At 48.8% G+C, this 27139-nt stretch overlaps 1 protein-coding gene across 14 annotated transcripts in view; it reads right to left on the bottom strand.

Moving 5' to 3' along the window:
• enah (ENAH actin regulator) overlaps positions 1–27139 on the bottom strand; it is a 155668-nt gene that overhangs the window by 26619 nt on the left and 101910 nt on the right. For 11 of the 14 annotated variants that reach the window (XM_090232889.1, XM_090232892.1, XM_090232891.1 and 8 more), the window contains exon 4: positions 18647–18728. In XM_090232889.1, the coding sequence (XP_090089015.1) occupies positions 18647–18728 (82 nt within the window). Of the gene's footprint in view, positions 1–18646; positions 18729–25612; positions 26118–27139 lie in introns of those variants that run through there. The other 3 variants (XM_090232895.1, XM_090232896.1, XM_036975863.2) reach the window with 2 other exon arrangements.

Below are 27139 nucleotides of genomic sequence, written 5' to 3'. Positions count from 1 at the left end.
AATTTGGATCATACACTGAGTGTATAAAACCTCAGGAACACTTTCCTAATGTTGAGTTTTGCCCTCAGAACAGCCTCAACACGTCGGAGCATGGACTCTACAAGGTGTCAAAAGCGTTCCACAGAGATGCTGGCTCATGTTGACACCAAAGCTTCCCACAGTTAGCCGGATGTCCTTTGGGTGGTGGACCATTCTTTAAACACACGGGAAACTGTTGAGCGTGAAAAACCCAGCAGCGTTGCAGTTCTTGACACAAACCGGTGCGCCTGGCACCTACTACCATAACCCGTTCAATGGCACTTAAATCTTTTGTCCTGCCCATTCACCCTCTGAATGACACACATACACAATTAATGTCTCAATTGTCTCAAGGCTTAAAAATAGCAGGTGTTTTGTACACTCAGTGTACAGTATGTGCCAACCTGATTCCCTTACCTGTCTTGACCAAATGTCAAGGAAAGAACTCCACTGGCATGACAAAATAATCTGGGGTGTTTTATTTCTATTTATAAACAGGGTGGTTCGAGCCCTGAATGCTGATTGGCTGACAGCCATGGTATATCAGACAGTATGACAAAACTGTTCTAATTACATTGGTAACCAGTTTATAATAGCAATAAGGCACCTCTGGGGTTTGTGGTATATGGCCAATATACCACGGCTAAGGGCTGTATCCAGGCACTCTGCCATGCGTCATACATAAGAACAGCCCTTAGCCGTGGTATATTGGCCATATACCACACCTCCTCGGGTCTTATTGCTTAAACGAACGGTACGCATGCCCTTTTCCCTCAGACAATTGTTCCCTCCCCTCTCTTGTTGCTGTAAACATAACCCAGTTCGGGTTGAATCACCAGCTCAACGTGGGTCCTATCTGGTGTGACGTCACATCTCCCCTTCTCTCCATCTGGCCTGGACCTAGCTAAACACACACACACACACACTTGTTCTGCAATGATGATGTCACAAACAGACACCCGCCCCCTCCCTCCCTCCCTCCAGGTACGCCCCCTGAATCCCACCTGTCACCACCTGTTACTAGCCAGCTTGTCATTGAACCCCTCCTACATCTCTGGCTCTGCATCCCCTGGTAAGGCAACATCAAGTCTCCACACACCCTTCAGAGACGAACATGATGGGAACTAATCGCTTCCATGTCCATTATAGGCCTGGAGGAGAATGATGTCAGATCACCTGGGGTGTAAACAACCTACGATACACCTGTTTATGAAAAAAAGCCCCCCCTCCCCGCCCGCCTGCACCTGAACTACTCATGCAGCACATTTTCCACACAGCGATACCCAGTAGAATAGGACTCATCTGTAGCTGAATCTGTTCTACACTATGTGCTGAGAGAAGCAGTGAGACCAGTCAGAGTGGAAGCTGGACATCAATAAACCCTCAATGTGCCAACTCAGGGAACTGCAGGATCAATCAATCCACAATGACTTAATGGACTCCAGTGACCTAAGGCAGGGGATTTAATGGAAGGCAAACCTCTTTTCCTGATGGAGCTCTAAAAAGCCTTGAAATGCCTTACATTGACTGAAATGATGACCATTGACTAATATCACCAGTGACATATAATCCATCATTAACATACATAGTTTAGAAACCACATGAGATTGATTTGAATGTTACTTAAGACTAAAGCCTTAGCTAGTTTTACAGAGACAGCATTACAGGGACAGTATTACAGGGACAGTATTACAGGGACAGTATTACAGGGACAATAATACTGTCCCTGTAAAACTGTCCCTGTAAAACTGTCCCTGTAATACTGTCCCTGTAATACTGTCCCTGTAATACTGTCCCTGTAATACTGTCCCTGTAACACTGACCCCATTCTACATATTCACCAGTCTTTTACAGGGACAGTATTACAGGGACAGTATTACAGGCCGCGGCTCCAATCCATTCTGTAGGCTGGATTAGCCAGAGGAAGAGAGGAAGTCAGAGTCAGCTGGTGGATATCCTCTCTCTCCCAGGACCAGTGTGGAGGAGGCTGAGAAGGCTTTCACTCGCTGTCGCCTCAGCAAGGCTTCCCTCAGGCCTACCCCAGTATCACTGACCCCATTCTACATATTCACCAGTCTCACTCTACAAGGTGTCCTCATATCACACTGCACTGTCACCGAACCGTAGCTGTGCCCAGCAGGCTCCCAGAGGAAGGCCCAACTCCTCTCTCCTGGAGTACTTCATTATGACAGCCTCATTATAGTAAGAAAGGGAGTATTGAGAGCAGAGGACTACTGTTCCAGTTTAGTCCTCATCTCCCTCTCCCCTCCCTCCCTTAACCTCAACACCCTCCTCCCTCACCTCCTCCCTCTCCCCTCCCACCCTTAACCTCAACACCCTCCTCCCTCTCCCCTCCCTCCCTCAACCTCAACACCCTCCTCCCTCACCTCCTCCCTCTCCCCTCCCTCCCTTAACCTCAACACCCTCCTCCCTCACCTCCTCCCTCTCCCCTCCCTCCCTTAACCTCAACACCCTCCTCCCTCAACTCCTCCATCTCCCCTCCCACCCTTAACCTCAACACCCTCCTCCCACTCCCCTCCCTCCCTCACCTCTTCTCTCCCCTCCCTCCCTCAACCTCAACACCCTCCTACCTCACCTCCTCCCTCTCCCCTCCCTCCCTCAACCCCCTCCTCCCTCCCTCCCTTAACCTCAACACCCTCCTCCCTCACCTCCTCCCTCTCCCTCACTGAGTTAATTAAAGAGAGCAGGAGTGAGGAGTGTCCTACTGTTCATTAGGCGCTGGGCCACTAGAGTACGAGGCTCAAAGGACCATTCCCAGGAGTTTCTCTATAGGATAACATCCCCTGATCACCACAGTGATGTAGGTACAGTAGAGAGTACAGCAGAGAGTCTACTGTATAATGTAGTGTATATCAGCGCTAAGATAAGGAGTGCTCTAGAGAATAACATATACTCCACCCAGGGGCAGTCTGGGAGGGGTGGGGCGGTAGCTCCACCAACTAGATGATCGTCAAACTGTGACAGGCGTGCTGACAGGCTACTGGAGACCACTGCACAAGCCTTTAAACACCATGATAAAAAAATATACAAGGGGCAGCAGTGATATCTAATATAAGAATGTCAGAGGTTACATTTGGCAGGATGCTGTTGAGAGCAGCAGGAAGGGGTTATTACGCAACACCACTAGAAAGACAGACAGGGTTGGAAAAGGTCAATGGGGGATAATGCACCTGTCGTGCAATATCCCAATGACCCATCATATATGGGGAGTAGTTACAGCATACAAAACAGAGGTCAACTGTATAGGAATAGCCTAATACCAGGGGATAGTGTATGGTGCATGTTCATAAAGGGAGTACGTTTTACAAACATAGACATTTGATTAACTTGGGTTATAGTGGCATGACATTCCATCTGTCCACGGCCATGGATCAGACTAATTCCCTACAGCGTATCTTTCTTTATTTTTATGTGCAATGCTATCTGACACGTACTGCATTCCCTGGCATACGACAACATTCCTACACAACACGCACGGAGAACAGTTCAAATAAGCACCAGGGTTAAAAGTGGGTTGGGAAAGAAAAGAAATAACCTCGGATGAATTACTGTTCAACTGTACAGTATCTCCCTGTGTGGGAATAATTGTCAACATTTGAAATATAGCTTAAATCAAATAAAATAGGCACCAGGTCTCACCCTGTCTGTCAGGAGAGAATGGGTGGAGAGAGGGAAGGAGAGGGGGAGATGGAGGGGAGAGAGGGAAGGAGAGGGGGAGATGGAGGGGAGAGAGGGAAGGAGAGGGGGAAATGGAGGGGAGAGAGGGAAGGAGAGGGGGAGATGGAGGGGAGAGAGGGAAGGAGAGGGGGAAATGGAGGGGAGAGAGGGAAGGAGAGGGGGAAATGGAGGGGAGAGAGGGAAGGAGAGGGGGAAATGGAGGGAAGAGAGGGAAGGAGAGGGGGAGATGGAGGGGAGAGAGGGAAGGAGAGGGGGAGATGGAGGGGAGAGAGGGAAGGAGAGGGGGAAATGGAGGGGAGAGAGGGAAATGGAGGGGAGATGGAGGGAAGGAGAGGGGGAGATGGAGGGGAGAGAGGGAAGGAGAGGGGAGATGGAGGGGAGAGAGGGAAGGAGAGGGGGAGATGGAGGGGAGAGAGGGAAGGAGAGGGGGAGATGGAGGGGAGAGAGGGAAATGGGGGGGAAATGGAGGGGAGAGAGGGAAGGAGAGGGGGAGATGGAGGGGAGAGAGGGAAATGGAGGGGAGAGAGGGAAGGAGAGGGGGAGATGGAGGGGAGATGGAGGGAAGGAGAGGGGGAGATGGAGGGGAGAGAGGGAAGGAGAGGGGGAAATGGAGGGGAGAGAGGGAAGGAGAGGGGGAGATGGAGGGGAGAGAGGGAAATGGGGGGGAAATGGAGGGGAGAGAGGGAAGGAGAGGGGGAGATGGAGGGGAGAGAGGGAAATGGAGGGGAGAGAGGGAAGGAGAGGGGGAGATGGAGGGGAGAGGAGGGAAGGAGAGGGGGATATGGAGGGGAGAGAGGGTAGGAGAGGGGGAGATGGAGGGGAGAGAGGGAAGGAGAGGGGGAAATGGAGGAGAGAGAGGGAAGGAGAGGGGGAAATGGAGGAGAGAGAGGGAAGGAGAGGGGGAAATGGAGGGGAGAGAGGGAAGGAGAGGGGGAAATTGAGGGGAGAGAGGGAAGGAGAGGGGGAAATTGAGGGGAGAGAGGGAAGGAGAGGGGGAGATGGAGGGGAGAGAGGGAAGGAGAGGGGGAAATCGAGGGGAGAGAGGGAAGGAGAGGGGGAAATGGAGGGGAGAGAGGGAAGGAGAGGGGGAAATTGAGGGGAGAGAGGGAAGGAGAGAGGGAAATTGAGGGGAGAGAGGGTAGGAGAGGGGGAGATGGAGGGGAGAGAGGGGGATGGAGGGGAGAGAGGGAAGGAGAGGGGGAAATGGAGGGGAGAGAGGGAAGGAGAGGGGGAAATGGAGGGGAGAGAGGGAAGGAGAGGGGGAAATTGAGGGGAGAGAGGGAAATTGAGGGGAGAGAGGGAAGGAGAGGGGGAGATAGAGGGGAGAGAGGGAAGGAGAGGGGAGAGAGGGAAGGAGAGGGAGAGAGGGGGAGATGGAGGGGAGAGAGGGAAGGAGAGGGGGAGATGGAGGGGAGAGAGGGAAGAGAGGGGGAGATGGAGGGAGAGAGGGAAGGAGAGGGGGAGATGGAGGGGAGAGAGGGAAGGAGAGGGGGAGATGGAGGGGAGAGAGGGAAGGAGAGGGGAGATGGAGGGGAGAGAGGGAAGGAGAGGGGGAGATGGAGGGGAGAGAGGGAGATGGAGGGGAGAGAGGGAGATGGAGGGGAGAGAGGGAAGGAGAGGGGGAGATGGAGGGGAGAGATGGAAGGAGAGGGGGAAATGGAGGGGAGAGAGGGAAGGAGAGGGGGAGATGGAGGGGAGAGAGGGAAGGAGAGGGGGAGATGGAGGGGAGTGAGGGAGATGGAGGGGAGAGAGGGAAGGAGAGGGGGAAATGGAGGGGAGAGAGGGAAGAAGAGGGGGAAATGGAGGGGAGAGAGGGAAGGAGAGGGGGAAATGGAGGGGAGAGAGGGAAGGAGAGGGGGGGATGGAGGGGAGAGAGGGAGATGGAAGGAGAGGGGGAAATGGAGGGGAGAGAGGGAAGGAGAGGGGGAGATGGCGGGGAGAGAGGGAAGGAGAGGGGGAGATGGAGGGGAGAGAGGGAAGGAGAGAGGGAGATGGAGGGGAGGGGAGTTAAGACGGAAAAGCTGAGACGGCGAATGGCAGGCAGTCCGCCCAAGGGAACAGCGATTAGTTTACATCCAGTGTAACTTTCAAGGGAGGGACGTCATGTTGGAGCAATGTTCTCTTTGAGTTAAACATGGATATTCTGAAGCAGTAAGGTCATCCGCCTTCTCAGATGAGGGATCATTAAGAAAACAGGGATGTCAGTTTGAGTACTAGTGTATAATGTACCCATTAGCTGAACGACCAAGTTCATTCCAATATAGAAGCTTTTTGGGATATGACAACTATATCTCTCAGACTGTTGAACCATACAATGTATTATCATAGTGGGCCAAAATGGAGAATTAACAATACAATGTATTATCATAGTGGGCCAAAATGGAGAATTAACAATGCATCTCAGTCTTGCTGAGAGAGAAGGCAGCTCCCTGCAGGTCCTATTGAATAGAAGAATGGAACCAGATGAGAAATGATCAAAGGTTGCCTCACCGCATGTCAACACACAAACACAGAATTTCCCTCACTTTCTCACAGGAGACCAACATACACAACGAGCCCAGTGGAAAAAGGCTGGATTTGTCTCGGACTTTGCCTCTCTCCCACTTAAGGGAATGAAGGCTTCAAAGATGTAAAAAACCTTGCTGATCCATTTACTGGCGTCTCAGTTCCCGACATGCGTTGCCTGGGGAACGGTTGCTAAGGGTGTGTAGGCGGAACACGGCCTGAATCCGAACGTTTTCCAACAACTTACTACTATTGACAAAAAAAGAAAAAAAAAGAAGCTTGGGCTCTATTTTACAAGAAAAAAAGAATCAAGAATGTGTTTGACAAATGACTTATTTAGACAGTAGGAAACCAGTCAGAACTGTGCAGGGGAGGGGGGGGACTTGACAGTATGAATGCCTCAGGACGAGGGCAGAATAGAAATGAAGACCAAATTAGAACCAAGGTTGGGGCAAGAGCAGATGTTAGGCAACATGGTTTACAGTTACAGAACATCCTTTTCACAAACAGAGAAAATTCTGCATTGACGAGTAAGCGTCTTTGGAGTGGTATGAGAACAAATTGCAAACAGTCCAAGCTTTTGGGTGTAGCAACAGTGTGATGCTGCTATCCTTTATTCCGACAGCCAAGGAAAGCATAGCTGCAGAATCACAAAGCCTGGAAAGCCCACAGTCCAGTCAGTCAGAGCAGCTTTCCTCATTGGCTCAGAGGCCTGAACAGTTTTGTCTGTGTGGACTGATGCCCAGTTAGTCCATATGGAGCTACTCTGTAAAGGACTCAGTCCAAATCTACAGCTCACAGTCACTACCACGTGTCCCCCTAGCCAAGTGCAGGAGACCAGATCAGAACACTAGTCAAGGAGGGGAATTTGTTTTTGTCCAACAGCAGCCCTGTGTGTGTTGGACACTAACACAACACAAATACATACAGTGGGGCAAAAAATTATTTAGTCAGCACCAATTGTGCAAGTTTTCCCACTTAAAAATATGAGAGAGGCCTGTAATTTTCATCATAGGTACACTTCAACTATGACAGACAAAATGAGGAAAAAAAATCCAGAAAACACATTGTAGGATTTTTAATTAATTTATTTGCAAATTATGGTGGAAAATAAGTATTTGGTCACCTACAAACAAGCAAGATTTCTGGCTCTCACAGACCTGTAACTTCTTCTTTAAGAGGCTCCTCTGTCCTCCACTCGTTACCTGTATTAATGGCACCTGTTTGAACTTGTTATCAGTATAAAAGACACCTGTCCACAACCTCAAACAGGCACACGCCAAACTCCACTATGGCCAAGACCAAAGAGCTGTCAAAGGACACCAGAAACACAATTGTAGACCTGCACCAGGCTGGGAAGACTGGATCTGCAATAGGTAAGCAGCTTGGTTTGAAGAAATCAACTGTGGGAGCAATTATTAGGAAATGGAAGACATACAAGACCAATGATAATCTCCCTCGATCTAGGGAACGGTGAGCAACAATCCCAGAACCACACGGGGGGACCTAGTGAATGACCTGCAGAGAGCTGGGACCAAAGTAACAAAGCCTACCATCAGTAACACACTACGCCGCCAGGGACTCAAATCCTGCAGTGCCAAACGTGTCCCCCTGCTTAAGCCAGTACATGTCCAGGCCCATCTGAAGTTTGCTAGAGAGCATTTGGATGATCCAGAAGAAGATTGGGAGAATGTCATATGGTCAGATGAAACCAAAATATAACTTCTTGGTAAAAACTCAACTCGTCGTGTTTGGAGGACAAAGAATGCTGAGTTGCATCCAAAGAACACCATACCTACTGTTAAGCATGGGGGTGGAAACATCATGCTTGGGGCTGTTTCTGCAAAGGGACCAGGACGACTGATCCGTGTAAAGGAAAGTATGAATGGGGCCATATATCGTGAGATTTTGAGTAAAAACCTCCTTCCATCAGCAAGAGCATTGAAGATGAAACGTGGCTGGGTCTTTCAGCATGACAATGATCCCAAACACACCGCCCGGGCAACGAAGGAGTGGCTTCGTAAGAAGCATTTCAAGGTCCTGGAGTGGCCTAGCCAGTTTCCAGATCTCAACCCCATAGAAAATCTTTGGAGGGAGTTGAAAGTCTGTGTTGCCCAGCAACAGCCCCAAAACATCACTGCTCTAGAAGAAATCTGCATGGAGGAATGGGCCAAAATACCAGCAACAGTGTGTGAAAACCTTGTGAAGACTTACAGAAAACGTTTGACCTCTGTCATTGCCAACTGCACACTGCCCTAACCCATCTGGACAAGAGGAATACCTATGTGAGAATGCTGTTCATCGACTACAGCTCGGCATTCAACACCATAGTACCCTCCAAGCTCGTCATCAAGCTCGAGACCCTGGGTCTCGACCCCGCCCTGTGCAACTGGGTACTGGACTTCCTGACGGGCCGCCCCCAGGTGGTGAGGGTAGGCAACAACATCTCCTCCCCGCTGATCCTCAACACTGGGGCCCCACAAGGGTGCGTTCTGAGCCCTCTCCTGTACTCCCTGTTCACCCACGACTGCGTGGCCACGCACGCCTCCAACTCAATCATCAAGTTTGCGGACGACACAACAGTGGTAGGCTTGATTACCAACAACGACGAGACGGCCTACAGGGAGGAGGTGAGGGCCCTCGGAGTGTGGTGTCAGGAAAATAACCTCACACTCAACGTCAACAAAACTAAGGAGATGATTGTGGACTTCAGGAAACAGCAGAGGGAACACCCCCCTATCCACATCGATGGAACAGTAGTGGAGAGGGTAGCAAGTTTTAAGTTCCTCGGCATACACATCACAGACAAACTGAATTGGTCCACTCACACAGACAGCATCGTGAAGAAGGCGCAGCAGCGCCTCTTCAACCTCAGGAGGCTGAAGAAATTCGGCTTGTCACCAAAAGCACTCACAAACTTCTACAGATGCACAATCGAGAGCATCCTGGCGGGCTGTATCACCACCTGGTATGGCAACTGCACCGCCCTCAACCGTAAGGCTCTCCAGAGGGTAGTGAGGTCCGCACAACGCATCACCGGGGGCAAACTACCTGCCCTCCAGGACACCTACACCACCCGATGTCACAGGAAGGCCATAAAGATCATCAAGGACATCAACCACCCGAGCCACTGCCTGTTCACCCCGCTATCATCCAGAAGGCGAGGTCAGTACAGGTGCATCAAAGCTGGGACCGAGAGACTGAAAAACAGCTTCTATCTCAAGGCCATCAGACTGTTAAACAGCCACCACTAACACTGAGTGGCTGCTGCCAACACACTGACACTGACTCAACTCCAGCAACTTTAATAATGGGAATTGATGGGAAATGATGTAAATATATCACTAGCCACTTTAAACAATGCTACCTTATATAAATGTTACTTACCCTACATTATTCATCTCATATGCATACGTATATACTGTACTCTATATCATCAACGGTATCCTTATGTAATACATGTACCACTAGCCACTTTATACTATGCCACTTTGTTTACATACTCATCTCATTTGTACATACTGTACTCGATACCATCTACTGTATCTTGCCTATGCTGCTCTGTACCATCACTCATTCATATATCCTTATGTACATATTCTTTATCCCCTTACACTGTGTACAAGACAGTAGTTTTGGAATTGTTAGTTAGATTACTTGTTATTACTGCATTGTTGGAACTAGAAGCACAAGCATTTCGCTACACTCGCATTAACATCTGCTAACCATGTGTATGTGACAAATAAAATAAAATTTGATTTGATTTGATTTGATTTATATAACAAAGTATTGAGATAACCTTTTATTATTGACCAAATACTTATTTTCCACCATAATTTGCAAATAAATTCATTAAAAATCCTACAATGTGATTTTCAGGATTTGTTTTCTCATTTTGTCTGTCATAGTTGAAGTGTACCTATGATGAAAATTGCAGGCCTCTCTCATATTTTTAAGTGGGAGAACTTGCACAATTGGTGGCTGACTAAATACGTTTTTTGCCCCACTGTACACTGTGTACAAAACATTAGAAACATGGATTGACCAGGTGAATCCAGGTGAAAGCTATGATTCCTTATTGATGTCACTTGTTATATCCACTTTAAATCAGTGATGATGAAGGGGAGGAGACAGATTAAAGTGGGAGTTTTAAGCTTGGAGACAATTGAGACATGGATTGTGTGTGTGTGACATTCATAGGGTGAATGGGCAGGAGAAAATATTTACAGTGCATTCGGAAAGTATTCAGACCCCTTGACTTTTACATTTTGTTACGTTCCAGCCTTATTCTAAAAATATCTATATTTTAAAATTCCCCTCATCAATCTACACACAATAACCCATAATGACAAAGCGAAAACAGCTTTAGACAAATACCTTATTTGAATATGATTTCAGACCCTTTGTTATGAGACGTGAAATTAAGCTCAGGTGCATCCTGTTTCCATTGAGATGTTTCTACAACTTGATTGGAGTCCACATGTAGTAAATTCAATTATTTGGACATGATTTGGATTGGCACACCCCTGTCTATATAAGGTCCCACGAGACAGGATTGTGTCGAGGCAGAGATCTGGGTAAGGGTACCATACAAATGTCTGCAGCATTGAAGGTCCCCCAAAACACAGTGGCTTCCATCCTTCATAAATGGAAGAAGTTTGGAACCACCAAGACTCTTCCTAGAGCTGGCCACCTGGCCAAACTGAGCAATCGAGGGAGAAGGGCCTTGGTCAGGGAGGTGACCAAGAACCCGATAGTCACTCTGACAGAGCTCCAGAGTTCCTCTGTGGAGATGTGGGAACCTTCCAGAAGGACAACCATCTCAGCAGCACTCCACCAATCAAGCCTTTATGGTAGAGTGGCCAGACTGAAGCCACTTCTCGGTAAAAGGCAGCCCACTTGGAGTTTGCCAAAAGGCACCCAAAGGACTCTCAGACCATGAGAAACAAGATTCTCTGGTCTTATGAAACCAAGTTTGAATTATTTGGCCTTAATGCCAAGCATCACATCTGGAGGAAACCTGGCACCATCCCTATGGTGAAGCATGGTGGTGGCAGCATCATGCTGTGGGGATGTTTTTCAGTAGCAGGGATTGGGAGACTAGTCAGGATCGAGGGAAAGATGAACGGAGCAAAGTACAGAGAGATCCTTGATGAAAACCTGCTCCAGAGTGCTCAGGACCTCCGACTGTGGCAAAGGTTCACCTTCCAACAGGACAACGACCCTAAGCACACAGCCAAGACAACTCAGGAGTGGCTTCGGGACAAGTCTCTGAATGTCCTTGAGTAGCCCAGCCAGAGACCAGACTTGAACCTGATCAAATATCTCTGGAGAGACCTGGAAATAGCTGTGCAGTGACGCTCCCCATCCAACCTGACAGAGCTTGACAGGATCTGCAGAGAAGAATGGGAGAAACTCCCCAAATACAGGTGTGCCAAGCTTGTAGCGTCATACCCAAGAACACTCAAGGCTGTAGGTTGCTGCCAAAAGTACTGAGTAAAGGGTCTAAATAAAAAACAAACAGGTTTTGTTTTGTCATTATGGGGTATTGTGTGTAGATTGATGCCGGGAAACAACAATTTAATACATTTTAGAATAAGGCTGTAAATTATGGAAAAAGTCAAGGGGTCTGAATACTTTCCGAATGCACAGTAAGTGCCTTTGAACAGCGTATAGTAGTAGGTGCCAGGCACACCGGTTTGAGTGTGTCAACAACTGCAACGCTACTGGGTTTTTCACACTCAACAGTTTTCTGTGTGTATCAAGAATGGTCCACCACCCAAAGGACACCCAACTTGAAACAACTGTGGGAAGCATTGGAGTCAACATGGGCCAGCATCCCTGTGGAACGTTTGACACCTTGTAGAGTCCCTGCCCTGACGAATTGAGGCTGTGCTGAGGGCAAAAGGGAGCAAACTCAATATTAGGAAGGTGTTACTGATGTTTTGTGCTGGCACAGCTGCAGGTGTTTGAAGCTGTCCCTCCACCACTATTACCGTGTGATCTCAATGTCAAGCAGCAAAGAAAAGCTCCTCAATCTCCCTGCATCAGTATGAAGGAGATCAGCCTTTGGTCTCAGCACTTGCAGCGCTACAGCCAACCTGCTATCGCTTCACACCAGTTATTTATATGCCCCATTATTCCAGCTCATGTCTTTTTCCATCTATCGGTAGGTTAATACTGGGAATCCCCGGTACGTTTAAAGAGGCGCCTAACAGTCTTCCCATGGCTGTGGTGTCTGTGGCGTCTTCAGACGGACTGGGATTGAGGATTGGGGGGTAAGTAGAAAAACAAAATCCACATCTTTGTAATCCTCTGGAAACCACAACCAGCAACATTCTGACCAAGGAGAGAAATCTGAATATTTATTTATTGTGTGTGGTGGAAGAAAAAAAAAAGACAGAAATAGTCAGAGTAGACGTAGCAATGCACGACAGAGCACAGAATGGATTTAAGAGATGGATATACAAACAAGCAGGGCTGATTTCATGTGGCCTTTCAAGAATTGTGTGTCATTGTGGGACGTAATGTCAATGGGGTTTCAACATTATTGCTCTTTCCCCTCACACACATACACTGTGTACAAAACATTAGGAACGCCTGCTCTTTCCATGACACAGACTGACCAGGTGAATCCAGCTGAAAAGCTATGATCCCTTATTGATGTCACCTGTTAAATCCACTTCAATCAGTGTAGCTGAAGGGGAGGAGACGGGTTAAAGAAGGATTTTTAAGCCTTGAGACAATTGAGACATGGATTGTGCACGTGTGCCATTCAGAGGGTGAATGGGAAAGACAAGATTTAAGTGCCTTTGAACAGGGTAGGTGCCAGGCGCCCCGGTTTGAGTGAGTCAAGAACTGCAACGCTGCTGGGTTTTTCAAGCTCAACAGTTTTCCCAAGAATGGTCCACCATCCAAAGGACATCCAGCCAACTTGACACAACTGTGCGAAGCATTGGAGTCAACATGGGCCAGCATCCCTGTGGAACCCTTTCGACACCTTGTAGAGTCCATGCCCCGACGAATTGAGGCTGTTCTGAGGGCAAAAGAGAGTGTAGCTTAGTATTAGGAAAGTGTTCCTAATGTGTTGTACACTCAATCACACACACTGATCCCTGGGATACCATGTGCTGCCCTGAGGCCATAGCTGAGTAGTGAGAGAGCTGTTTGGCTGAGTCCACGCCACTAGTCTGTCCAGCTGGAGCTACGAGTCAACAGCTGGGCCTTTTGCTCGCTATCCCTCTCTCACCCCTTTCCTCCTTTTAATTTGACATATGTTCCCTTGGCAATCAGTATTTTATTAAGATATTCCAAGCAGAAAGGAAGCAGCCAGGTGTAGTGTTGCAGACAGTACTAGTTTTAACTGTAGACAGAGCAGAGGCACACAGAGCAGAGATCAGCTCTGGACCAAAAACAAACTGGACCTCTGCATTACTGAAGGGTCACCAGCACTGACCACAGAACAGTTCTTAACCCTGGTGGTGTTAGACTATTCCACGACAAGGCTCGATGATGGATGGGTGTATTGGAAAGCTACTATGAACAGACAGTCATTTAATCATTGGGGTTATTTATAAAAGGAAAGAAAACAACAGTGACCTTTAAAATACACCTATCACTAAAGATTAGAGTGTGAGCTCCTGGTTAAGCATGCCTGGCCTTCAGGCTAAATCTAAGGCAGAATTATAGACCAACAAAATTGTTAGTAAAAATAAAGCACTTTCAGGGTCGGGGTTGGTAGGCTCCTGATAGTAAACTGACCTCTCAATGAAAGTGTGTGTGTGTGTGTATGTTCACCAGTGCGTGCTTGCATCCTGGTGTGGAGGTGTTTCTGCATGTGCGTGTTTTTGAGAGAGTACGGATGAGTGTGTGAGCCTGCGCGGGTGTAGCCTATAATCAACCCTCTCCACTCCATCTCCCCAGGGTTGGTCGGGCAGGATTGTAGTGAGTTTGCGTCACAGGGATGACATCAGGCATTAAGCACCCAGGCCAGTTACATTGACTGCAACAGCTAAATATAGATGAGGGCCGGACCAGAACAGAAGAGTCAGAATGAGGGGGAGGCTCAGGGCCAGATCCATTACACACACTAAAAGAACTCCTTTGAACACATTCAGGCCTTTTGTGTTTCTGGAAGAGAAACAAAGATTGGGTCAGATATCCTTACAAGGAGTTGTCCTACTACTCACAGTAAAGGAATGCTTCCTCTAACACTAGAGTAGGGTGCTATGGCCCAGACCGACACATTGCTATGTCAGGATTGTCTCTGTATGATGTCATACACCAGCCAGGGAACATTCAGAACATATGAAACGGTCCAGGGACATTCTTTACCGGGAGAATACAGTGAAAAGGTTTTCCCCCTGAGGCATATGTCTGAATGTGTACTGTAAGTATTTTAGACAAGGTAATCACTCAGCAAGCCTATTAGGACCAGGCCACCCACCTCTCAAACCCCCCTCCCTGTGTGTGTGCACCGCATGTTAGCATGGAGCAATAATCCAGCTTGTTAATGACAGGGTTAATATCAAATCCGTGTCAGGAAACAAGTTCACGACTTTCAGATGGCAGAGAGCGGGCCGGGTCGACTTTACGAGGCTCCAACATAAACAAGTCACTTCATGAATTTGTTCTCCAGTACAAACTCGCGCATACCCACGCACAACCACGCACACCTGTGTAACACTAAGAACAAGGCCATTAAAAACGGCTAAAGTACAGGATATGAACCAGAGATGCGATATACTCTATGTAACTGCATCTGAGTCGAACCTGGATGGGTATGAATGATGAGAGATTTTACAAACATACGATACGACGACACATTCCCAAGGCAGTCGCTACCAATAAACTGTGGCCAACTAAATGATCAAGTGGCCTTACAGCAGGCCTTGGTGTCTCAGTGAGTCTGCTGAAACAAGATGATTCATTTCATTCAAAGTGTATGTGTTGGCAGAGTTATAAATGATTGGATGATGGTGGCAGGTTTCATTAGGGGACAGGAAGGGACCACAAAGAGACCAAAAAGGCCAGATACACAACGACCGGACTGACACACGCACGCAAACAGACGTACACAAACACACAGAATCTTCAAATTCTTTCTTACTCACTGAACAATCCTCACGGTTAATTGTCCATAACAACTAGTGGCTACTAAAGAAACCAAATCTAGGCCTATTAACAAAAAAATGTCATGTATGATTTATCTTTCGACTGTAAAGCTGTTAAATGAAAAATCCCATGGGCAGGGTGTCTGGGATTGAAACGTCCCTGACTCACACAGAACCAGTTCCCATAATGAGAACCTTGTCTCTCCGTCTTAACTTCAAATCACTGCAGTTCCTTTACAGTCTGAGATGCAGACGATATATACTGCTGCCTGCTGCCATACCAGGATTCAGAACTCTGTTCATCATTCATAACACAGTACAGCACCTTGACCACCACCAGCCGCTGACACTACAACCATCACACACACTCTCCCCCTATACTACCTGTCAGTCAGACAGAATATCTAAATCCACAGCATATTTCTCTGTAACCGGCTGGAGAACAAGGAGAGAAGGCCAGGGCCAATCCAACCTCCCAACACTCACTACTGAACTGCTGTGACGCAGGATATGGTAATGGGAGGAAAGGGAGTTGACTTCAGTCACCTTCAATCCGGGTGGTTATATTGTCACGATGCCACGTCTTTGTGTACACAGGGACAGGACAGGAGGCAGTCCCTGTGTGGGCCTGTGAAATTAGGTTGTATCTAATTAAATAACATGTTACAGGTTTCTGTGATCAGGTGAGAGAGCAGCTGGCTCAGATTAATACTGCTGCTACAATGCTACACTGCACTGCCCCCACTGACGAATAGGGGGTCTCTTCTCCACACAGAGAAATACAGAGTTAGCAGCATACACTCATTACTATTACCTACGGGGGAATAGGAGTCTGGCAGTTTAAGGAGAAGGAAAAACAATTACAGGTACAATATCCCCTCTAAGACCCGCAAAGCAGAACGGACTGCATTAACCACGAGAAAACACAACACACTTAACCTTCTGTGAAAGCTGAATATGAATACGGAAGAGATCTCATGCCACGCATTATTGAGTGTGCATGCGTGTAGCAGGAGGGAGGCTCAGAGGATTTAGAGCAGTGGGTTTTTAGAAGTGGAGAGAAAGCCTTAGCCGAGGTCTCCTGAGAGTGATAGGAGCTCGCTGTAGAATAGCTTTTCATTAAGAAGGCCTCTGAGTATCAGTCCATTTCAGATCCTCGCTCTCTCTCTTTGTGTGTGTGTGTGTGTCTGTGTGTGTGTGTGTGTCTGTGTGTGTGTGTGTGTCTGTGTGTGTGTGTCTGTCTGTGTGTGTGTGTGTGTGTGTGTGTGTGTGTGTCTGTGTGTGTGTCTGTGTGTGTGTGTGTGTGTGTGTGTGTGTGTGTGTCTGTGTGTGTGTGTGTCTGTGTGTGTGTGTGTCTGTCTGTGTGTGTGTGTGTGTGTGTGTGTGTGTGAGAATTAAGCCAGCTCCTAACCTTGTGCTGTAAGTTTACCATTGTACTCAGCAGGGGATAAGTGTTTTGTGATTCCACCGGACATGCTGATGTGGTGCCTGTTTGCTACAGCCTGCTAGTCACAGCCCCCCCATCATCCTCCCACCCAGCCCTGCTTTGCTCTACTCCAGGGGTGTCTGCCGCTGTGCCTGAACACAAACTGGCAACCATCAGCCTCTCCCGGTACAAGAATGTTGGGCTCCGAGTGGCGCAGCAGTCTAAGACACTGAATTTCAGTGCTATAGGTGTCACTACAGACACCCTGGTTTGAATCCAGTCTGTATCAAAACCGGCCGTGATTGGTAGTCCCGTAGGGCGGCGCACAATTGGCGCAGCGTCTTCCGGGTTTGGCCGTCATTCGGGTTAGGCCGTCAATGTAAATATGAATTTGTTCTTAACTGACTTGACTAGTTAAATAAAAGGTAAAACATTTAATACAAATGTTAGAGAACACTGCAGGCAACCAGACTCTCCAGCGCCTGCAGGCAACCAGACTCTCCACCGCCTGCAGGCAACCAGACTCTCCAGCGCCTGCAGGCAACCAGACTCTCCACCGCCTGCAGGCAACCAGACTCTCCAGCGCCTGCAGGCAACCAGACTCTCCAGCGCCTGCAGGCAACCAGACTCTCCACCGCCTGCAGGCAACCAGACTCTCCACCGCCTGTAGGCAACCAGACTCTCCAGCGCCTGCAGGCAACCAGACTCTCCACCGCCTGCAGGCAACCAGACTCTCCACCGCCTGTAGGCAACCAGACTCTCCACCGCCTGCAGGCAACCAGACTCTCCACCGCCTGCAGGCAACCAGACTCTCCACCGCCTGTAGGCAACCAGACTCTCCACCGCCTGTAGGCAACCAGACTCTCCACCGCCTGCAGGCAACCAGACTCTCCACCGCCTGCAGGCAACCAGACTCTCCACCGCCTGCAGGCAACCAGACTCTCCACCGCCTGCAGGCAACCAGACTCTCCACAGCCTGTAGGCAACCAGACTCTCCAGCGCCTGCAGGCAACCAAAGTCTCCACCGCCTGCAGGCAACCAGACTCTCCACCGCCTGCAGGCAACCAGACTCTCCACCGCCTGCAGGCAACCAGACTCTCCACCGCCTGCAGGCAACCAGACTCTCCACCGCCTGTAGGCAACCAGACTCTCCAGCGCCTGCAGGCAACCAGACTCTCCACCGCCTGCAGGCAACCAGACTCTCCACCGCCTGCAGGCAACCAGACTCTCCACCGCCTGCAGGCAACCAGACTCTCCACCGCCTGTAGGCAACCAGACTCTCCAGCGCCTGCAGGCAACCAGACTCTCCACCGCCTGCAGGCAACCAGACTCTCCACCGCCTGCAGGCAACCAGACTCTCCACCGCCTGCAGGCAACCAGACTCTCCACCGCCTGTAGGCAACCAGACACTCCAGCGCCTGCAGGCAACCAGACTCTCCAGCGCCTGCAGGCAACCAGACTCTCCAGCGCCTGCAGGCAACCAGACTCTCCACCGCCTGCAGGCAACCAGACTCTCCAGCGCCTGCAGGCAACCAGACTCTCCAGCGCCTGTAGGCAACCAGACTCTCCAGCGCCTGCAGGCAACCAAAGTCTCCACCGCCTGCCTGGTTAATATGGGAGGGGACTGAGGGAGTGGTGAGGCTGGAGAGATGACATGCTTTGGGATCAATAGACCGTCCATATCCACTCTAAAGTACTTGGATCAATATATTTAGGCAAGCAGGCGCTGTCGAGCAGGGCAACTGTCCAATTGGCTCATATTTGATTGAAACACTGAACTCAAACAGGGAATTCTACTCAGAAGTGTGTGTAACGTCACTGGGCTGAGGAATAGTGTTGTGTTTAGTGTTCTTGTGTTCATTGGCGTTGTAGGCCTAGATCTTACCTTCTCTGCATCTCCAGGTCCTCTGGCGAAGGTCCATTCTGAACCTGGGGGCTCTGGGGGCTCTGTCTTGGCAACGTGGGGCCTGTAGACAGAACACAGAGATGGTCACACATCTGCTCTGAGAAAATGGCCTCTGGACTCGTCGCTTTTAACTTAAATCTCAACTCCTAAACATTGACGACAATGTAGTCTGATTTCTATTCCACCAAGTCGTTTCTCAGCATTTCTTTCAAAATCAGGATAGATCAAACCCAAACCGCACTTCAACTACCTCCTCCTAAACTCTCTTTCCTTCTCCTTTTCAGGCCAAACCGATCCTTTCAAGCATAATTCACTGTCGGGTCGGCTGGGTTGTGACCTAATGTCTGATCCACTCCCAGAGCTGTCCATCAGCCGTCTCTCAAAGGGACTCCAACCAATCAGCAATCATATCCACTGACGGCACTGGACCGCTGCCAAAGGGTCATGGAGTGACAAAACCATTGATTATCTGGGGATTGTAGAGACAAGGTCATCGAAAGAAAACACAAACACACACAATCAATCAGTGAGAGAGCTCCACATGTCAGGGACCAAATATATATTGCTGTTGACAAAAGGTATACATGCTAAAGTGGTTTTAAGTGATTCAGTGAAGCCTACGTTCGATAGGTGAAAAGCCTCCACGGGGGTGGCCAGGCTAAGAGTGTATCGACGGAAGTTGGAGGGCTTGGATCTGCCCAAAAGAGAAGAATCGTCAGAGGCTGTCAGTATTCTGGCTGACTAGTGTCTGTGTCGAGCAGTGATACATTGATATGCTATTCCAGACAGACAGAGAGCAGGACAACGAGGAGTAGAGGGAGGGCTCCAGATCTGAGAGAAGAATACGGATTTGATCTGGAACGGTTTGGCAGCAGTGACTCCTATATTACCTTCTGTCCATACACCAGACCTGCTAGTGACAGTCCATCACAACCACCAGGTACACTCCTCAGCCACAAGCCGATCTGCTGAACAAGCATGTGCCACCTATGAACTGCTACAAAATGGAATATAGTGTTGTGGATAAAGTTCGAAATGACAATTTCATGTGTACAACGTCTAAAGACCTGCATCACTACACCGTATTTTGGAGCCTTTATTGGTGTGGTTTTTTGGTAAGTTGATTAAAAACAAGTGAAATCACAAAAAAGGTGTCTGGACCCTTCAACAACATGCTATTTACATCAAAAATAGAGATTTGGTCATACAAAAAGAAAACGTATCCTTTAAAAGGCTCACATAGACCCGGCCTGGCCTCTTTGGCATGGGCCTCTGGATCAATGCAGCATTCAACAGGTGATGGGGGGGCCCTTGAAGCTCAGAGGGGCCCTGTTTACCAGGTATGGAGGTACAGAGTATAGACAATTATGTGATGGAGCTGAGCTGAGCTGACATTTTCTGTCTGTTTTCTTCGCCTACACTAAACAGCAGGAAACAGTGGCAATGGGTTTGAGAGGAAGACAGATGGAAGACAGCGAGAGATACCACTCACTCCATAACAGGGCTGTTGTCTGGGTAATGATGGCTGCATCACAATGACTGCCAGTGGTGCTTTGTGTGAGCAGGGAAATAGTCAGAAACGGATCCCAGGCCTGTTATAACGAGAGGGGAAATTAAATGTGTGACGGACAGTCTCAGCGCTGTGGTCACTCTCACCAAACAGCGGAAATGGTCTCCTGGCCGATGATAAAGTAGTATCTCATAGATCCCAGTGTAAACAACACCAGTCCCCCAGAGTATGACCGGCAGCAGGCCTGAGATGGGGTGTCTGTCTGGACAGTAACAGTGTTGTGAAAGGGCCACTCCCCTCGCAGAGAGTTAGAAATTGAGCTAAATTAATTTTGGACATGGGACTAGGAGCAATGCATTCAGATAATCACGTTATGTAATGAGAAACAATAAGTAGCTACATGGGGAAATGTGTTTTCTTCCTGTACACCAGCACTGAACAGTAAAGAAACTCCAGCTCTCATCTACAATGTCTCGATTTATGTTGTGGAACGAATCACCCAAACCTAATAACAAAGCAGTTTCCTTTTCCAACCACTAAATCAAGCAGTATTAAGTTAGTAGCTAGCCATCTGGAGCAGATAGCATCAGGCAGGGTGGTGTGGGTGAGGTTTGCTCCATCCTCTGTCCACAGCATTACTGAATTACAGTCAGCCCTGCTTCTGTTTATATGTTGACACAGCCCATGCGTCCAGGATGACCGCACCCTCCATCAACACAGCCACGGTGTGTGTCTCTGTGTGTGTGTGTGTGTGTGTGTGTGTGTGTGTGTACTCTACAGTCAACAACTCACTCCACAAAATGGAACCAACAGGCTTCACCACCTTCCTACCCCTTTATGTAACCCCCCCCCACCCCAAACGCTTCTGTAGCCGTATTCAGGGTATCCAGAGCCAGGTAAGACCAGCACTCCCGGCTGGCCGGCACCCAACAGCACTTAGTCTCTGTAAAGATAGGCACCGAGTTTTCCGCCTCTTTTCAATCCTCTCACATCATTAGATCCCATACTGGGACTGAAATACTTCTGCTGCATGGCTTTACAATCCATCCTAACAACATTTTCTATGGCTAAAGACCGACAACAGTGCATCCACAGTTAAATAAACCAGGTTTAATCAAGACTTCCCCGTTACTGAAATACAGACCATACATGATTCTCTGATTAATGCCCGAGAATGTGTCACTGGACTGAGAAACAAAATGGTAAGATCGCTATACCTCACAAAACAAATGCACACAAACACAAAAATCCAGTGTAACAGTAGAAGTCCCATTGAGCCAGGGAGCAGAGAGAGCATCATCACACCTACATGATGGCAGGGAGACTGCAGGCCTCTTCTGACAGCAGATATACTGCCACAGTCCATCATTCAGGCAGTCTTTACGTGCTCCGACCACAGCCCTGGACCTAGTCTTAACCATAGACACAGTACCAACTAAAACCCCAGATCCAGTCCCAAACTCAGTCCCAGGCATCATGGCTCCGCTGGCAGCCACCCCATCTGCAGAGTCCTGGGAGCTCAGATAGAGCACCATGTTTCTGGACACACACAGCGTCCCGAGCTGCTACTAACAGTACGCCACGCCTGGAGCCAGGGCTACGCGGATGCTCAGGTCAATAAGACACACAGCAGACAGGCAGGGAGGAGAGGAGGAAGGGTGTAGAGAGAGAGAGAGAGAGAGAGAGAGAGAGAGAGAGAGAGGAGGGAGGGAGGTATTTACAGGATGTGGTCCCACGCTCCAGTTGGTCCGCACGGCACACTTCCTGGTCCTGATCAATTATTCATGGGTGAAGAGCAGAGAACTGCCCCCCATCCCCACATCGCCCTTCACCTCATCACACTGTGTGTGTATCAATTCTAGAAACAAACCAAGTCAAAAACCCAGAGGGAAGACATAAAGAAATGGAAACAGAGACACAGAAAGTGGCACACAGAGTAAGAAGAGAGATGTATACTAGAGAAACAGCTACAAACAAGAAACCAGAGCTTTCCTTTGATCACACTGCCTTGGTGCGTTTCCCCACCGGACCGTGAAGGTATTGTGCAAACAGCCTGATGGGCTCTCTTCTAATGTGTTATTTTCTAATTAACGACATGTGTTGGTTTCCTCCCTGTTACATCACACAGGTCTACAAAGGAGATGAAAGGAAGAGAGGAAGAGATGAGGGTGGTCTCTGAGGTTTTCCTCTTTCTGTGAAACAGCCATGTTGTGTTCCAGCCCCTTCCAGCCCCTGTAGTGTCTCTCTATTCCTACTTCACTGTTCCTGGGTCAGGAAGACGTGATCCAGTCATACTGCTGATGAAGAGGACAGGTAGAGCCCTATACATAGTGCTGATGAAGAGGACCAGGTAGAGCCCTATACATAGTGCTGATGAAGAGGACCAGGTAGAGCCCATACATACTGCTGAATAAGAGGACCAGGTAGAGCCCTATACATACTGCTGATGAAGAGGACCAGGTAGAGCCCTATACATAGTGCTGATGAAGAGGACCAGGTAGAGTCATACATACTGCTGAATAAGAGGACCAGGTAGAGCCCTATACATACTGCTGATGAAGAGGACCAGGTAGAGCCCTATACATAGTGCTGATGAAGAGGACCAGGTAGAGCCCATACATACTGCTGAAGAAGAGGACCAGGAAAAAGTTGGAGATTATTATGACTGATGTACTTTAGGTGAGCCAAAATTACTTTTTGGGAGGCCATCTCGGGTAATGGTTATTGATCAATCATGTTGAGAGACGGGAGGCCGGCTCCCAACTGACCTGAGAGACCACAGGCCCAGTCTAATTACCCACAGACCTCTACATTCTGCTGACAGGCCCAAGGCAGGAGGCACTCAGAGTGAAATTACACATGACTTGGCAAAACAAACAATTACCATTCCACTCCACATGCATTTTCTGGTCAAATATACTGCTAGAAATGTGGGCTGTTAATAGTGTTTACTGTTCAGTGCGCTTCGGTATCAGAGTGGCAAATACATGTTGAACCATTAGTTATTTTCTCTAGTGACCAGTAGTAAGTCATTATAGTATCATGTGCTGAGAAGCTCCTGCTCATTTCCAACTAATCTAATTCCACCAATCAATAATCTAAGTAACAGCAAGAGGACCAAAACAAGTCTTAATCGCCACCAAAACATCAGCTGATTCTCTCCGTCTCACCATACCGTAAGCCACTTATATGTGTCAACAACAGAAACCTAATGCATCCCCAAGTGTTCCATCACTTTCCCAGAGTGACATTAACACCTTCTGGCTGCCTGTCTCATTACTTCAACCCCAACACTACTGCTGTAACACTGCGTGCAACCCGCACATGAATCCCCCCAGACGAGTCAGGAGAGTCTCGCAGCTTAACACTCACAAACATGCAGTGTCTAAACAATGGCTTCCCCATTTGTGAAATGGAGTGCTGCTACTGTTAACAGGCTGACAGATGTATGGTGTGAGGGCGCTGGGAGAAAAACGAAGAGTCGTCAGGGTACAGATGATTGGCCCTCCTGACTCCCCAGGTTCGCTATCCCTAGGCTATAAGAGTTTCACTGTAGTTTGGGCTGCCAATCAGGTTAAGCAGTTGTGATGGATGATGCTAGGTGCTGCATGTCAGAACATCTTCCTTTACGGTTACAGAAACAGCTTTAGAGGAGTCTAGCTGTCTGCGATGGCAGGCGGCCTGTGATAGAATATTAATGACTGCAGTACAAGCATTCCTGTCTCCCATAGGAAGACAGACACACAGTACAGACATGTAGACAAATGTAATGACGGGACAGGCCATATACACTACCCACAAACCCTTGCACCTTTCCAAGGTGGGGTCTTATTCTGGGGCAGAGGGGGAGACAGGGAGTCTAGGTGACGGTAGGACAGTGACCTCTCCCCTCTACTCCCCCTTCCCCCTGTCCTTCACAGGGATATCAGCATTACCCCAGGGAGGGCCACTGATACAGATGCAGCACCCCACACCAGGCCAGCTCAGGTGGCCGGATGCCTCAGCTCAGGTCTGACGTAACATTACCTAATAAAAGCCGCTCTGCTTGGAAACACTACGGCCATAAGCAGACGCAGCGCATATCCCCTCCCTCCATAGGAGATGGTAAACATTGGCTAAGCCACAACGTTAGGGGAGGCAACCAGGGCTATAGAGCCCCAGACCAGGCCAGGCCAGCTGGCACCTGTGGATGAGGTCATCATGGAGCTCTGCCAACGCCTCGGAACTAAGCCCCTACGGAGCACTAGACCCCAGCCTCAGAAACTAACAGCCCCTACGGAGCACTTGACTCCAGCCTTGGAAACTAACAGCCTGTACGGAGCACTAGACCCCAGCCTCGAAACTAACAGCCCCTACAGAGCACTAGACCCCAGCCTCGGAACTAACAGCCCCTACTGCGCACTAGACCCCAGCCTCGGAACTAGCAGCCGCTACAGAGCACTAGACCCCAGCCTCGGAATTAGCAGCCCCTACAGAGCACTAGACCCCAGCCACAAAGATCCAGCACCCATGGGATAACCCCAAATGCAACTGTTTTGCATTGTTAGGACATTCCCAATTTGATTAGTAACCATGCATTTAGAGACAAAGCTTTCCACAGGGCACGCCGTGTACCAAAAACACTCAGCTTGCACTGAACACTCCAAGTTAGCTGAACGGAGCTAACTGAACACCGGTGCTGAAGAGATGAGTATGAGATGGAGCAGCCAGGCACCGTTTGTCAGTCTGCTGATTCAGTCTTTGAAACGGTGTGTGAATTTCACTCTAGCATTCAGGACGATGGCTATCTGTATCTGTTCTGTCAGTACTGGAGGGTTGTTCTGGTTGTGTGGACTCGACAGAGCCTGTGCGTCGCTGACTTTGCAGCTTGGAAACTCCGTGACAAATTTGATGTGATTTTTTATTTATTTCAAAGATCAGCCATGCACAGAAGCAGAGGTCAAGGCTGCCCTCTCTCTCCTTGCCTTTTCTCCTTCTGCCAGAAGCTTACTGTTGGTTGCTACAGGGCACCAATGTATGGAACACAGCTTAGCCAATCAGGAGAAAGAGCAACTGATCTGTGACCAACCATAAGAGGACTCATGTTCCTTCTGGCAAAACTGTGTCCATCAGTGCATTTAGAGTAAATTACACTACAGGCAACTAAAACCTTGTTTTCACTGACACCTCAGATAGAGCATAACAAATGAATGTTATACAATTTACATAAAGACTTGTGTTCGCACTACTTGATAAGGGAGGCACTCTTTAACTACTGCAATGATCCAGAGCATGCTGTCGGCGGTTTGGTAGCCTTACCCTCCATCACTGGCCTACCCATTACGCCCATCAGCTGTCCCACTATACAACAACACCCTACCCCACCTCATGGCACCAATACGCAACCAAATCTGCAACCCCTTCACCCACCACCCTACCAGTGCAGCTCTACTCACTGCTGAGGATGATCTGAGCGCGACTGATCTTCTGCTGCGGCTGGAAGCGGCTCACTCTGGGAGCAGGCATGTCTGTGGATGCCTGGGAGGCCTTCTCCTCCTCTGTCTCTACAGCCCTACACCAAGAAGCAGCAGTCTCTCCCCCTCACAGAAGAGCCAGAGGCAGCAGTCTTAGGGAGTAGAGCACCAAACAGCACAGCACCAACCCTGGGCTGGATCACACCAGGGGCCCTCGCTCTCTGGTTCTCACTGCTCCTGATGTCTGGTCTCTCCCTCTCTAGTCTCCTTCCCTGATAAGTACAGAGTTGTAGTCTCTTGTAGGCACAGTGCTGGAGTTTCTCTCTCTGGGCTGTGCTGGGCTGTGCAGGGCAGCTGTTCTGTCAGTTTTGTTAGTAGCAATAGTAGTAGTAGCAAGCTGGCTGCTAGCGGAGAACCTCGCAGCAGCGTGGGCTATGGCAGTCTGGTGCCAAAGAGCATGAGCTCGTCAATAAAAAGTGTGGCAGGCAGTCGGGCGTCACACAAACCTCCATATCTACTGGGCGAATGATGCAATGGGGATCACATGGTGGTATGAGTTAAGAAACAAACACATGCCAGACATCCTGAGACACTGTGGTAGGTGTCGATGTCTGCACCCCCCTCCCCTTCTCTGTCTGTCTGCAACCCTCAAAGCCAGTCCCTGGGGCTGCAAAAACAAACTCCTTTTGGCTCAGGAATGCAGCTTGTTTCTATGACAGAGTCCCTGGCAAGGGTAGGCCACACACACACACACACATATCCCAGACCTGGGTATAAATATGTATATTTGAGTATTTCTTATTTAAATCTTGTTTTATTTGTATTTGAATGGTTATTTGTAAAAACCAAATATTCGACCAAATTGTACTTGAAAGTATTTTCAAATACTATTTTCAAATACTTGGGTTAAATGCATGGGAGTTTGAGTGCATTTGAGTATTTTCAAATACATTCCAATATTCAACTACTTGAACGACTTGCACATGCCGCCGAGACGGGCTGTAAAGGCTCAAAATACTAAACAACTTGACATTTTGCCATTGTCCAAGGAAAACACAACTTCAAGGTTCAGACACAAAAGGAGACGACAGGGACCCGGGACCAACATGACAGACTATCAGTCAGCCCTGCTCCTGTGTTGTTCTCACACACTGATGAGGTCATGGTAACAGGCATACTCGCTCTGTATTCTTCTCTGTCAACAGGCCATCACAACATGGTATTAATACCACAAAGATGCACGTTGATAAATCTACCCCTGATCCCTGACACCATGCTGGGTTGTGTTGCTAGGGCTGTAGAGGGCAGAACGGGGGCAGCACGGGGTGGTGGTTGAGGGGGGCCAGGGGACCCATAAAGAGAGGGACCCCGCTATGTAGAGTCAGTGTGTTCAGTTGTTTGTCCCAGGGCACAGACCGGCGTCTGTCAAAATGAAGGTCCAAACAGAAGCTGTGGAGTTGACTGAAACACGTCTGAAAAGCACGGTCTTCTAACTTGTGTTTTGTAGCC

Source organism: Oncorhynchus mykiss, chromosome 4 (genome assembly GCF_057628025.1).
Source record: "Oncorhynchus mykiss isolate SJ-2025 chromosome 4, ASM5762802v1, whole genome shotgun sequence".
NCBI classification, from domain to species: Eukaryota; Metazoa; Chordata; class Actinopteri; order Salmoniformes; family Salmonidae; genus Oncorhynchus; species Oncorhynchus mykiss.
The sequence above is the reverse complement of the archived record's forward strand: the minus strand, read 5'-3'. Positions and strand labels throughout refer to the sequence as shown.